Here is a 15,013-nt window from a genome sequence, read left to right on the forward strand (position 1 = left end):
TTTTAAATATATTTTCGAGTTAGAAATAGTGACAATCAAATCTTAAAAAATAGAAAGGAAGGCAGAAGTTCCAATAATTTGTTATTGTTTGAAAAAAGTTAACCAAAAATTACAGCTGGGGTTGCCTCTTCGACAGTTTTAAAGAGTTTTAGAGGCACGCCTATCTCTTTCTGAAGCCCGACAAATGACATTCTCTACTAATAACTTATTGGTTAGTTTATTAAAACTTTGCATGACTTAAAAGCATATTTTGATCCTAAAATTTATATTCACAAAATTCATCTGCTTGTGTTTCTCCTCATATCTCTATTTTCAATGAAAAATTATAATCTTTAACAGAATAATTTTCTCATGAATCCAAACTCTCAGCTAGCCATAAATGTAAAAACAAAGCTCATACCAAAACAATGTGATACTGGTTCTGACCTATTAAAAAATATTTTTGGTTCCTGCTTCATTTCCTCAAGGTCTTACCTGATTTCTTTTAGATTTAAATAGATTCTGCTTGACTTGCCCAGATTATTTGCATAGAGCTATCTATAGTTAGGCTGGTTCCCACAGCAGATAGAAATGGTTCCTCTTCAAAATTATTATGTAAGAATGGATATACAAACTGGTTTGATAAACCTGAAACGTGTCTAAGTGGCATTTAAATTACATTAACACCTGTGTGTACAGACACAGTGAAAGGACATAACAGACAAGAACCCTCTTTGCTGTTTGTAACTGTCTCATCTGCTGCTTTATAACAGGAAGGGCCCTTACTCCCTCAGTGCTGCAGTGACTGTAGTGTGGCAAGTACTTCTGACAAGTGAGCGTTTACCTAGTAAGGACTCATTGTTCTAAACTGGACTGAGAAGGAGACGCCTTATGTATGCTTTTCTGTTGCCTTGTCTCCTCTGCTGTTTTTGATTCAGAGAGAAGCAGCACATAATGATAAAATCCCAGGATTTCTCAATCTTCTTGCAAAATTTTTGGTGTGGAAAATGTTCTTATGAGAAGCTCCTTCTTAGACTTAACAAAAATTAGGTTGGGATCGCCTAAAAATTTACGTTAATAAATGTAGACACACAGTGTTTTATTCCTGCAAGTAGAAAGAAGCAATGAGCATTGAATTAACTAGATTAGTATTTCAGAGGTTTAAAATCTGAGCTACAGAATATAAATATGTGTGTGTGTGTGTGTGTGTGTGTGTGTGTATATAGTCAAAATAATTATACAACCAGGTTAGGTAGATAAATTAATGACAGTACTTATAAATAACAAAAAAGCAATTGTGACATTATCATGAAGTTTGTTGTGTATGGTTACTTATAAATATAGCAGAAGCAGCTAGTCCATCAACTTTACTTATAAATTGAAGAGAACCGACTGAGGTTAATAAATTTAGGCAGGACTTTATCAGAGTCTAAGTGGCTCCAAATAAAAATCCTATATACCGTATAGACACTTATAAGCAAAGAGTTTTATACAAAATCAGTGCCTTAATAAACATTCATTGTATTAATGAAAAGCATTAGGCACCCCTTTTATTATATGTTTATTTATTTTCTGTGGGGGAGGGATCTGGTTTCTGGAATGGTCTTTTCATTCCCTAACCTCCCATCTTTTTGAAAGCCAGTCAATGAGCTGCTGAGGAATTATCTGTTCATTCATTTAGCACATATTTACTGAGCACCAGCTATGTGACAGGCACTGTTTGAGGAGCTGGAGATATAGCAGGAAACAAATCAGAGATCTCTACCCTGAAGAGCTCATCTAGAACATGGCAAACCACTGTCCATAGGATACAGATATATCTATCAAGCAGCACATCTTCACATCCACTCCCTTACTTCAGGGGTGACTTACACCCGACTCTGTGTCTCCTGCTTATGTCTTCATCTTCACTTTTATATCTTACAAATGCTCTTAGATGCTACCCAGTGGCAATGAGAAAGGAAAGAAGTGTGTGTATTTGAGAATGATTTCACAAGTATAAAAGAGAAAACTTGTTGATAGATTAATGAAGGGCCAAGAGTGAGGCGGCCAAGAGTGAGGTGGCAGGTGGATAACAGTGCTTAGGGAAGGAGTGGAGCTGTGGGTTTTGACATTAGGATTAGGAAAATGAGCTCACTTAACATGTTAGGATGTCCATGGAAGAGTTACTAGGGGAAGATTTTTTTAGGAAATATGCAGGAAAAGGGAAAAGGAACAAACAGTCAAAGAAATTCTATGTTCTACCAGAGAGTTTCAGTTTTATCTTGTAGGAGATATGGAAACCAAGAAAGCATTTTGATGAGTGGATGGCATAGGTTTTATATTTTAAAGATTGCTTGACTAGCCGTGGGTAGGATGGAAGAAAACAATACCAGATATAAAAGGATTTTGGTAAGGAGGCTGTTGAAATTTACCCCAAAAAGATGATGAAGGCCTAGACAAAACTGGGGTGGGGAGAGGAGGAGAGAAAGTGGTGGATATGGATACATTTAGGAGAATGTGTACAACCAAGCACCGAACTCTCCTTTTCTGCATAGACATGTACTTGTATCCATCCTTGCAATACTTTTCTTTTTTGGTTGTTATGGTCTTATCCACTTTTACTGTGCTATACAATCTTAGATGACAAGGATTATGTCATATTCATCATGCATATTCCAATGGTACTGAGCATTGAGTTTCACTTATAATAGATGCTGTAAATATTAGTTGATCTGAATTTTGTCACAGTAGAACCATTGGAAGCCTAATAATTTAGGGCTGAAATAAACCTTCAAGAATAATTTTTCTACCTTCTAGTTTTACAGATGAGAAAGCAGGAACCAGCAAAGTAGAGTCATTCCTCAGAGTTTTACAGTTCCTGTGGCAGAGGTGGCACCCAATTCTAGGTCTATTTATTCCCAGGCCATGACTTTTGTCTGAGGTACTCACCATTACCTAGACAGCCTTGTGCTTCATGGAATTAGCTCTGTTTGTTATTCTGAATTAGAAACTGTTGGAACTGGAAGATTCCTCAGAAGTGCGTAGTCTGTAGTTTGCAATTGACAGATAAGAAGGTCACCTGTGGGTCTGTGTTAGTTTGCTAAGGCTGCTAAAACAAAGTACCAAAGACTGGGTGGCTTAAACCACAGAAATATATTGGCTCACAGCTCTGGAGGTTGGATGCCCAAGAGCAGGTGGCAGGAGGTTTGGGTTCCTTCTGCAGGCTCTTCAGGAGAATCTGGTCCATGCTTCTCTCCTGTCTCTCCTGGCTTCTGGTGGCCTCAAGCATCCCTTGGCCTGTAGGTAGTGTTCTCCCTGTAGGACTCGATGTCAGGTAGAGTCTTGACATCGTCATCCCTCTGCACATGTCCATCTCTGTGTCCAAATATCCCCTTTTTATGAAGATAGTCATATTACATTAGGGCCTACATTAATGACCTCATCTTAATGTGATCATCTACAAAGACCCTATTTCCAAATAAGGTCATGTTCCCAGGTCCTGGAGGTTAGGACTCTAACATCTTTTGGGCGGGATGGCACAAGTCAGCTCATCACAGGGGCAAAGTTAATACCATTGGTTGTAGTCAGATCTCTAGACCTCAAAGTTATAGTTCCCCTCACTATCTTCTCCCCTCAGACATCACTTCATGACTATAAACCTTTATCTTATGGGTATTTGTTGCTAAATGTTTTCCACAGACTCTTTAAAGGCTTGTTGAAATGTCTGTCAGCCTTCTCCAGAGTTCAACATAGAGTCTGTATGTGTTTATTTTGGAGGCTTGAATTTTAAATTATTAGACCAAATTTGATGTGGACCCCTTGAAAATTTCCTGAAGAGGATAGTGTTTAGACATCTGATTCCAAAGTGGGACTGGTTTTCTATGGACCACTGGTCGGTTTCCTGAAGCACTCTATGATATTTCTTGACCTGGTTCTACCAGTGCATTGGTAAAGCAAGTCAGATTCAAGCATGGATCCTTTTTCTTTCAGATCAGAAGTGCAGCTTCCAAATGGTATTTTTCCCTATTCAGTATCCATCTAATTCCAAAGTGAAACTGAAAATGCCCTTTTAAAGATATTTTTTAGAGTCCTACATTATATGGCGTTGCTTTCTTTTTTTCTTGATGGTCAAACAAATTTCAGTCACATCAAAAAAGAGAGCTTTCCAGGCAGAACTTATTTTCAACTAGTAAAAAATAAAGGTTGTAGGAAAAGAAAGCCATTAGATTTCCCTCTTTAAGGCAGCTCAGCCTATACTTGACTCCATGCCCTTCAACAATTTTTCTTTCTTCTTGGCTTAGATGAAAGGACAAGAGAAGTAAAGTTGAGGTCAGGTAAGAGGGAGCTTGGGAAAAGCTAAGGGAATTATTTCAGATCCTCTCCAGTCATTCAGAAGTAGTAGGTAAGTAGGAGTAAGTAAGGACTTCCAAAGAGGAACTGCACACTCTGTATAGATGGTCTTTACATTCTTATTAGGCATTCATCGGCCCTGTCTCTAGTACTTTTCAAAGTAGGTTGGCAGTTGTTAAAAAATCACCCACTTACAAGAAACGAAATGAAACAAAACAAAACCTCTTGTCATCATATTGAGTCTTTCCTGTATTGTCACTTGAAATATTTTTTCTTAGCTGCTATTATATTTTAAATTTTTCTAGCAAGCTGACTGGAAAACCAGGAATAATTGCTAAAGAAAGCAGTTCACCACTTCTATGGGAGCATGTTTTCAATTTCTGTTTGTATGATTGGGCTAATTGTAAACTCATTTGGTTGTTTATATAATCAGCATGAGTGGTCAGTGGTCAATTGGACCTGTAAATTCAGTTAACAATGATAATTCTGTTTTGGACTGGTAGATATTACCTTCGCGTTTCTGTTCTCCTCTCCTTTAGTTCCTCACAACTACTTAGATCATTTGCTCAGTTTTATAGAAGGTGGTCACTTCTGTCTTTATATACAAAATTGTATTAAAACCTGAGTCCTGCCTTTTAGATTTTGGGAATATGTACTTGTCTTGTTTAACCGCTATTTTAAAATAATAGTTCCATAAAATCAATGTGAAACCTACTTAAAGTATAAAAACAGAGCTAAAGAAATAGATTTCTTATGGAATCAACAAATGTTGAAACAAATGATTAAATTAGCTAGCAAGGGAGCTATTTTCCATTTTTGTCAATTACTCTTACATTTCACCCAATTGTGATTGAATCTAAATTATTGAAATCTGGATTATGGTCAGCCCAAAAGAGTAAAGGTACAAAGAAGAGTATTATAGGTATTGTATCTAAAGCTTAAGCACAAACATAATATAATCATTATCATCCCTTTTAAAGAAAAATTTTAAATAAATTTTAAATAAAATGCTTCTGAGAGCACCATGTAGATGTTCCAGCTTTCACTTCTGCAGTTAACCATCTGTAGATGTTTAACTCTAGCTCCTACTGAGTTCCAGTTCATGAAAAAAAATCTGTGTGCATATATATATAAAGTCTCCTGCAAGGGACTATATATATATATGACTTACATATATATATATATATATACGTATAAAGTTTCCTACAAGTCCCTGAGCTGTGTGTTTTGTGAATCATAAGACAAAGTGATATGTCTGCCCCATATGTGAAAAGAACATCTGGCTTAAAAATACAAGATAAGTTTATCTCTAACAAGGGTTATGCATCTGTGTGTCTATTGGTAGCAAAAACTAAATGTTAGTGCCACTGTTATTCTTTTATTCTCTGGGTCTTGTAAACATCAGGTTTATTTGTACAGGAAAGAAAAGAATCTAGCTTACATTGCATTGCTCAATCAGCTTCTCAAAATGAACTTCATTTGTGATCTCAGTGAGTCATTATGGCATAATTATAGTTCTAGTATGATATGCTATTTGTTGAAAAATGTTGATTTTTTTTTTTGTGGAACAGGAAAACTACAATTCAAAAACTGTGATCAGTCAAATCAATGCCATGATTAACTGATATTAACGGATGCCCTGAAGATTTAAAATGCTTGCCCTCTATTTCAAGAAAGCAGCCGAGAAGAAAATGCCTAGCAGGGGTTAAACCCAAATGCCTGCACTGCAGCCTATTTCTGTCAACACTCTGTTCGGGAAATAAACATTTATGCTTTCTGAAATGAAAGTGTATTTTTGAAGACTAGCCGTCAGATATTTTTTGCCCTTCACACTTTCAAACGCTTAGCCTTTTTTGTAAGTTGACTGCAAAGTGCATCAGTTTGCCAGGCTAAAAAAAAAAAAAAAAAGTGCTTGACGAGTGCCCATGGCACCACTGTCAACCTCCGAAGTTTCCAGTAGAAGAAGGCAAGACGGTTGGCACAAAACATGCTTTCTTCAAGCCTATTACCTCAGGGGTACCTGCCTCTTGAGAAGCTTTTCAATCCTTCCAAATGATGTTATTCCCAACTGTCATCTGGTTTATTTGGAGCACACTGTATTGCAGATAAACATGCTATTTAACTGCGGGTCAAGGTAGAGAGTCATTCTGCAAGCAAAATGCCTGAGATACATTAAATGGCACTGACTCTAGGACAGAGATGAAGAGAGATCCGAGTTGTCAGTGATATGCACGGAATGGGCTGTAGCTGGGGAAGAAAAAATGTGCCATGGTATCAGTGTATTTTAAAAAGCTGTAATACGGCTGAACATTTAAAACTATAACCTGTCACACACCAAAGATTAAGGTCCCAGGATGTACAAAACATGAAGTTCAAACGACACAACTACGAAGCATATTTTATTTCACTTGGGAAAGAGGTTTCTCTCCAAAGATAGCTAAATATTACAGATGATGAAGACCTCTAACTCATAGCCCAAGAGCTATAAAATACTGTTCAATGCCTGATAAAAACACAAACAAGTAATTATCATTTGGATACAAGCATGTGTAAGCCAATAGAGCAATTATGTTTTAAGAAAATTCCTTCAACTCGGCTTATTAAAACGTACATTTTCATTTAGGCCCTGGTTATTTAGAATTTTAGACATTGCTCAGGTCTATTGATAAAAATGTTATTTTATCCATGTGTTTTATGTATGTGCAACATAGCTAATACTCCTGAAGAAAAGGTAAAATAATTTTATGTAATTAAGATAAAATTTCTATTATGTATTTGGCCTCCTCCTTAGTGACCAGATGAACGTGACTATCCTGTAACAAGGCTGTCTAACTGCTGCTCAGGCATTTGGGCAGGAGAGCTCTTTGTACTAGCTTCCAGATTGCAGTGGTGTGGTAGGAAAGGGTTAAAATGAGAGCCAGCAATTTCTAGACCAAGAAAAGATAGACGTTCAGACTTTTATTTTATTTTGTAAGCATGGATTGTCCTTTTTCCTTTGGATTTGCAAAAATTATACTTCCTTTAATCAGCTGAAATATACTTAAGGATATCAATCAAGCAAACGTGTCAAACCTTTTGTGCCATATCCATCTCCCCATGCTTCCTGACCAAAAAAGGAGAGTTTTTCCTTCCCCTTTTTTCCTTCTCTTTATTTCACAGAGAAGCGAAAGGAAAAAGTTAGGGTTGCAGGAAGGATAAACACACACACACACACGCACACACATACGCACACACAACCATCAATATAGAAGAACTAAATTGCAGGATCAACTTTAAAAATGAAATTTTATTGTTTTTTGCTTAATTAAACCCTAAAGAAGTGTGTGAAATGTTGTTATGGCTGGAACATTGTTAATTGTAAATCACAGGGACAAAGGGGGCCCGGTACAACTTTAAAGTTTCCGTGCACGTAAATGTCGATAGCGTGCCTTCTCCATCATCAGCACTAAATTCACATTGATGCCTCTTTTCTTCTCCGTATTGATCCTTCCATGAGAACGTAGATTTGTATCTGTTAATTAATGCGTCCTGAAACAGCGTTTGTATTAATCAGGCAGATAAGAAAAATTGGATGCCTGCACCCCCCTGACAACCGTAAAAGTGCTGGCCCTGATAAAATCGTGGATGGACCTCAATAAAAAAGTTCCTCCTTCCACTCAATAAACTAATCATCCTGCTTTTAATTATTCGGCAGAAAGATGTGTGGAGATTGGAGAATGTGTAAATCTATTTACTAACAGCAGTGTCTGGGAGGGAGAATAGGGCTGTCACAGGAAGGTGCTGCGGGCTACACACTCTGTCCATCTGCTGCTGCAGAAAAACTGCGGCTTGGGAGCATGAAAAGGAACAAGAAAACTAAGGCAAATTGAAAAGACCCATTCATTTTTGCTCATAACTTTCCAGATGATTTTTTCTTTTAATTTACACAAGAAATTTTACTTAGTATGTTTTCTTGAGGTCGATATTTGGATTTGCATTGCACCTTTTTTCCTTGGAGGGGATAGAAAAAAGAGCAATGTGGTTTTCTGTTTGTTTGTTGTGAATATAACATTGCTGAAATTAAAAGCATCTGGAGCCTAACCTATTTAGGTTAAATAATTAGTTTTCTCTGTTGAATCGCTGTTTAAAATGTTATCAGCTTTTATATCTCTAAGAGGATATTTATTAATTTAACCCCAAACGCAATGAGAAAAACAGAATAAGAAAAAAACTTACACAGCCAGTCCAAAATAAATCCTGTCAAATAACATGTAAGCACCATGATAAACAAAAAGAAATGCATTTTTATATATACCTTAAAGACTCCCTTAAGAAAAGCTTGACTCATCCCTTTCGATGATTTCATTAAGCACTTATAATTAATGGTACCAAATGGGAAACCACTATTTTTCACCAATAGGTCAGGAAATCATTTCCTTTTCTTTACTGTGCTAATATCATATGGGATATGCACAATTTGATATGAATGAAAAGGACAGCAACAGTGACCATAAGCAGTAGCCTAAAAAGTTTGGTCACCAGTGGCTATTTATGATTTGGGTAATAATGTCTAGAAAGGGAGTAAAAATAGATTTCTTATTTTTTTTTTTTTTTTTTTTTTTTGTTGAGACGGAGTCTCGCTCTGTCATCCAGGCTGGAGTGCAGTGGCCGGATCTCAGCTCACTGCAAGCTCCGCCTCCCGGGTTTACGCCATTCTCCCGCCTCAGCCTCCCGAGTAGCTGGGACTACAGGCGCCCACCACGTCGCCCGGCTAGTTTTTTTTTTTTTTTTGTATTTTTTAGTAGAGACGGGGTTTCACCATGTTAGCCAGGATGGTCTCCATCTCCTGACCTCGTAATCCGCCCGTCTCGGCCTCCCAAAGTGCTGGGATTACAAACAATAGATTTCTTAAGTTGCATTATTAAAAGCGGCCCTTCCTTTCTGTAGAATTACTGGTGGCAGGAGCTTAAATGATGGTACCACTGTCCTCAGAAGCCATGAGGTGGGTAGTTACCCTTAGAAGTCTTAGGCAGACACTTGGAAATAAAAGTGAAGTTTTAAGAAACATTTCTTTTTTAGGACTTGGGAAAAGCTTCTGATCATCAGATATCCACTTTAGAATACAGATCTAGTTCCTCTGATATATAAATATATATCTTCACTCCTAAGTAGGCTTAATTGTACTGCTTCCTCTTTCTCTATTGAACAGCATTTTCTTTTTAGTTTTTTTGCGTATGTTTTCTCAAGCTCAGAGGAACTTTAAATATGCATGTATGAATGCATCGCAGATTTGCAGAAAAGAATTGATCACATAGGTAATTCAGATAAAAATAACATATATTAATCATATAGCAACACTTACTGAATTACAGATTATAACCGAATGTTTAGGTAGGTGATATTTTATATTTCCCAAATACAAAATTTAAGATACAAGTTAATTTCTCTTGCTCAAGGTGAAAGAGCCAGTAGCTGAGCGGAGCCAGTAGCTGAGCGGAGCCAGTATTTACATTCAGAATCTGACTCCTTTGCACCAAACCCTGTTACCTTTATTTATATTTAACTTTTTAAATAATTGGATCTTAATAACAATAGTGAATGGGGCTTTTCTATTTGGTGAGGAGGCCAGGCTGCTAAGTTTTCCACTTTCTTTTATACCAATTATCACTAATTTTAAAAGAAATTCATGTTAAATAGCAGTGAGGGGAAATAGCCAATTAAGAAGGCTCACCTAGTTGTAACTCATCATCCGTTGTGCTTGTAACTATTAATATTATACAGAAATGTTTCCAAGTTGTGCTGAGCTCTATGGCCTAAATTGTTTGTTTACCTTTTATTTTTAGCTGCTGCTTCTCCTTCTCCTTCTTCTTCTTCTTTTTTTTTTTTTTTTTTTTTTTTTTTTTTTTTTTTTATGTTGTTTTCCAATAGTAGTTTTTAGAGATGAGATAGTTGAAAATCTGACTTCTTATAAGAGGTTCCTAAAGACTTCAACCAGAAATCAAGTATATTTAAAGATTACATGGTATTTTCTTCTTGAATGAAAGAAAACAACATCTCTATAATATTCCCCTAAGCTGTGTCTATAAAACTTATAGAAAATACCCACAAATTGAAGAAACTGGTTTGTAACTTTCACTTTGCTGTTCTCAAAGTGATCCAGGGGAAATTTTAGGAGCTTCTAATCAAAGCTCAGCATAATTTTGAGCACTGATGCAGAAGCCAGCTACCATATGAAACTAATGTTGCATTATGAAATTATGGCTTTAAAGTAACTTGATCTGCCCATCTTTCCATGCAGGCTTCTCCACGCTGTCCCTGGCGGACCAGATGAGCCTTCTGCAGAGTGCTTGGATGGAAATTTTGATCCTTGGTGTCGTATACCGATCTCTTTCGTTTGAGGATGAACTTGTCTATGCAGACGATTATATAATGGACGAAGACCAGTCCAAATTAGCAGGCCTTCTTGATCTAAATAATGCTATCCTGCAGCTGGTAAAGAAATACAAGAGCATGAAGCTGGAGAAAGAAGAATTTGTCACCCTCAAAGCTATAGCTCTTGCTAATTCAGGTTGGCATACTGACATAGTCATTGTTACATTTTTTAATATGTCAGTTTTACCACTCTCCTAAACTTCTTTAGGGATTTGCAAGATCTAGTTTGTAAGTTTTGTATGAGTCAGCAAAATTGTAATCAGTATAGCTTTCTAGTGAAAAGTTAGAAATAAGAAAAATATACTTAAAGGGAATTAATTTCATTTGACTTACTTATTGAATGCTTTGAAACTTTTATCAACTAATACATTTACTAATTTGGATTGCAGCAAAGCAAAAGCTCTTGGGAATAGCATAAATGGACACTCCTGGGACAAAATTAGTTCCATTGTCTTTTATGCATAAGTTAAACAAGGGAATTGTTGAAACACACAAACCATTTTTCCCTCAAAAATGCAAATTGTGCAATTGGGAAAATATATTTAGTGTTGCTTTGAGTTTTGGTTATCAAACAACACTGTTTTCTTACATTCTGGAGTTCTTTAGAAGTCAAATTCTGTCTATGCAGTAAGGGTTAAGAATTATGGGAATAACTGTTCTTTACATTTGAACCGAAACGTGCTAAACCAGAGAGCAACTTCTAATAAGTAAAAATCGTTGGTGCTTTGTTGTTTTTCCCTTTGTGCCTCTCTTAATGCTTTATTATGGTCTTAAGTCTCTTTTAGCATTTGCATAAAGTTCAGGATAGATCCCTCGTTAATGACGTGCCGATCATTAGATACCTGTGTGTCAATAACATGCTCTGATGCTATGTACCATTGACAGTCACACCGTGCCCCTCCATCTGCTTTTGTTTTGACCCTATCTTTGAACTTTATCTTGGTTGCCGGCCAGTAGTTTTCCCTTTAATTACAAGAAGGAAACTGTCAATAAAATCTGTTAAATGGGATGCAATGAGTGGCTTGAATGGGCGGACGGCTATTTGTTCAAATTCTGCAGCATTCAAGGTATTGACAGTTTGTTTTCTGGGGCCATATGTGACGATCAATCTCAGGCTGGGCTCAGCCGCGCTGAAAAATGAAAAACCAGATTGCTTTTGCTTACTTGTGGATGACGACTTTGTGATTTGGCGCGGTCCTAGTGAGATGAGACCTTCTGCCCAAATTGCCCCCATGAGAGCCAGGGACGCGTGACTGTTTTAGAAATAATTTTAATTGATTTTGTAATTAACAGTTCATCTACAATATTGATGCATGAATCCTTGGACTGATAGGAGGGAAATTGTTTTCAACAATGAAGTTGTACTTTCCTATTTGTCTTCATAATGGAGTTTAGCATTTCGCAGTTTTAATTGTGAATATAACCCTCTTCCTCACGACACCGTGTGCCTCTCTTCTTCTACTCTTCTGTGCAATTATAAAATATGATTTCTTATGACAGACGACGTTGTGATTATGAACCCTGAAGAATCCCCTGCCCTTCCTCTCCAGAAGATCAAAGTGAGAGATGGGGTAGAAATTTTCTGAGGATTTATTAGTTTGTATGGACTTCACATTATACCATCTCTCATAATTAGATGAAATATTTTACAACAGTGGTTTTGGGAAAAATTTTTATTTGGCAATCATGAAACAATTCTAATTTAAAACATTTACTTGGTTAATTGTTTTAAAATATACTAAGCCTGTGCTATATCTTTTATGTTTCAAATTGCTTTTTAAAATTATTAACTAACCATAAATGCTGAGCAATGCTAAAATTTTATCAACAAAATTGCTAAAATTATATAATTTTAGATATTGGATGTATACTTTATAACTAAGTATTATAATTTAGAGTACCTGAATTAGTAGCAGTCTTTCTGTCTCTGTTGCTTAGAAGTATAAACATTAATATTTCTGATAGATAAATGTCCTAATCCACATATTCTACTTCTGGGAGAGGAAGTGACTACCTCACAGCAGTGACTGGTGATTGGAAAGTGTTTAAAGAATTAGTTCATTTATTTTTCACGTCTAAAGTCAGAAATGGTCAATAAGCTCCCCTTTCTTCTCTTATCATGGTAGTTGAGTACCATTGCTTCTTCTAAAAAAAAGTCTCGGTCCCAAAATATTCTTGCAGGGGATTCCATCTTTCATTTAGTCACTCAATACCAAGAAAGATCAATTGAATCAGAGTCCATATTAAAGAATAACTGATTAAGTACTCTAAGGACTATTTTAATCTCTAAATTGTGCCACCTCTACTGTGTTGTGTAACTATGGCCTTTTCTTCACCCACTTAACCTGCAAGCCCCATCATTTTAGTTTGGGGCAAACAACTCAGAAAGTTGGTTTCTTTGATACTGTTAATATGATGTTGTTTTATTCCATTTTTGACTGTTATTTGGAGCACAGCAATGAAGTTGTAGATCCAGGATGGAGTGTAGACTCAAACTTGCTTCGATCCAATGTAGGTTTCTTAAACTGCCCATGCACATATCAGTATAAAAATATTTTAATACTTTAGACACCTTAAAGGGCTTCTATTTTTGTTGTTGTTGTTGTTGTTTCTGTGTGTGTGTGTGTGTGTGCGTGTGCGCACGCACGTGCATGTGTGTTTAGGAATTCCAGATTAACATAAGTAACTTTTTGTGCAAAAATGAAAATCTATTTCAGTGTAATTTAAGTAGATATCTTAGCTTTTCCTGCATGGATGTAGGTGTTAACAACCATTGTCTTGTTTATTTAAACTTTAGCTTATTTTAAACATCGGTCTTCATTCAGTAACTATAAATGTTGTGCTTGTGCTTGGAAAACAGGCTTTCTGATGATGTCCACCATATTTTTTGTAGCTTTGTTTCTGTCATAAGTGAATTCAGGAATACTTATAACACCAGAACATCACTGGAAACTCTATCTTCATCTGTATGGCCAAAACAACAATATGTTATCAACTGTTATAATTCTACAGTTTTCACATTCAAATCTTTGAAAACCCTAAATAATAGTTTCAATTACTTTTGAAGATAAGAAACTTACAGTCTCTTTTAAGCTATACATTATCTTATTTTTGAGTATTAACAACCTCTTGAGTAATTATTGCATCCCTGATATATCTATGTGCAATTGAATTTTAAAAGAAAACTCTAGGTCACAATTTTAATATTGTAATTCTTAGGCCCCAGTTTTTTCATGTATGTAACAAGAGGTTTGACTAATATCAAATTCTTTCCAACTCTGGAATTCTATGATTCTATAATTAATTTCATCTCTGTGTTAGAAAATGTAGTAAAATATTTCTATAAGCACCTCAGTAAGATTATATGATGGGATTTATTTCTCTTCGTTGGATCTTTTGATTCTTATGTTAAGAATTTGTTTGAAATTATATACTGTAAGATGAAAAGCAGTTAAAGCTAATGAATCACTTTAGTCTGACCGTTCTCTGTTGCTCAAGTCATAAGCCCTTCAGTCCCTAAATCTGCCACTCACATCCCAGTCTTTGTCACCCCTGCCCCGCCCCAGCCTGAAGCCAGGTGAGCCTAATCCATTCAAGAATAAACATGTTTCAAGTCGAGTTTTCTTTTTAACTTCTACATGTTATTTCCAGAATAATAGCACCTATTGATATCAAGCTACAAGTAATGATTTGGTTATCAATTTAAAATCATAAATAGCTAGAATGACCTCATGACAGCATTCTGTTGTTCTTAAGGACAATTGGTTATGTATGCAGAGTTGTATAATTTCAAGGTATAGAAAGTTTATGATTGCTATAGGATACTGGAATGGGCACTATATTTAATTAGGGTATTTGGACCCTCATATAGGTTTGGCTTAGTGTGTTTTCATTACCACTCCATTAGGGGAGCCTTTTTAGATATGGTTTTCCTAGTAGCCCCCCGATTAAATAGTAATACCTTCTGTTTAGGATATATATACACACACACATATATATATACATATGTATACACACAGCCATGCATATATATATATATCATATTATATTATATATACACATTTTACCTAAAAAGAGGAATGTTTTCTACTCTCAAATTACAAATTTCACCTCCTTTGAAAATATGTTGCTTAAATACATAACTGTTTTCTCATCTGTAAAAGAAGGCAGGTGAATTAAATAATGTCTAATATACCTTAAATGGCCTAAAAATTTTAGATTTATTACTTTTAAGTAAAGGTGGCCAGTTTGGTTTCATACATGTATATATATATAGGTGCATATGTGTGTG

The 15,013-nt window shown here is 35.9% G+C and overlaps 1 protein-coding gene across 2 annotated transcripts in view; it reads left to right on the forward strand.

Moving 5' to 3' along the window:
* The window catches only part of ESRRG (estrogen related receptor gamma), a 159,710-nt gene that overhangs the window by 133,010 nt on the left and 11,687 nt on the right, over nucleotides 1-15,013 (forward strand). For both annotated transcript variants that reach the window (XM_017870025.1, XM_017870026.1), the window contains exon 4: nucleotides 10,589-10,858. In XM_017870025.1, coding sequence (XP_017725514.1) covers nucleotides 10,589-10,858 — 270 coding nt within the window. The remainder of the gene's footprint in view (nucleotides 1-10,588; nucleotides 10,859-15,013) is intronic.

This window comes from Rhinopithecus bieti, unplaced genomic scaffold (assembly GCF_001698545.2).
Source record: "Rhinopithecus bieti isolate Rb0 unplaced genomic scaffold, ASM169854v2 scaffold_1673, whole genome shotgun sequence".
Taxonomy (NCBI): domain Eukaryota; kingdom Metazoa; phylum Chordata; class Mammalia; order Primates; family Cercopithecidae; genus Rhinopithecus; species Rhinopithecus bieti.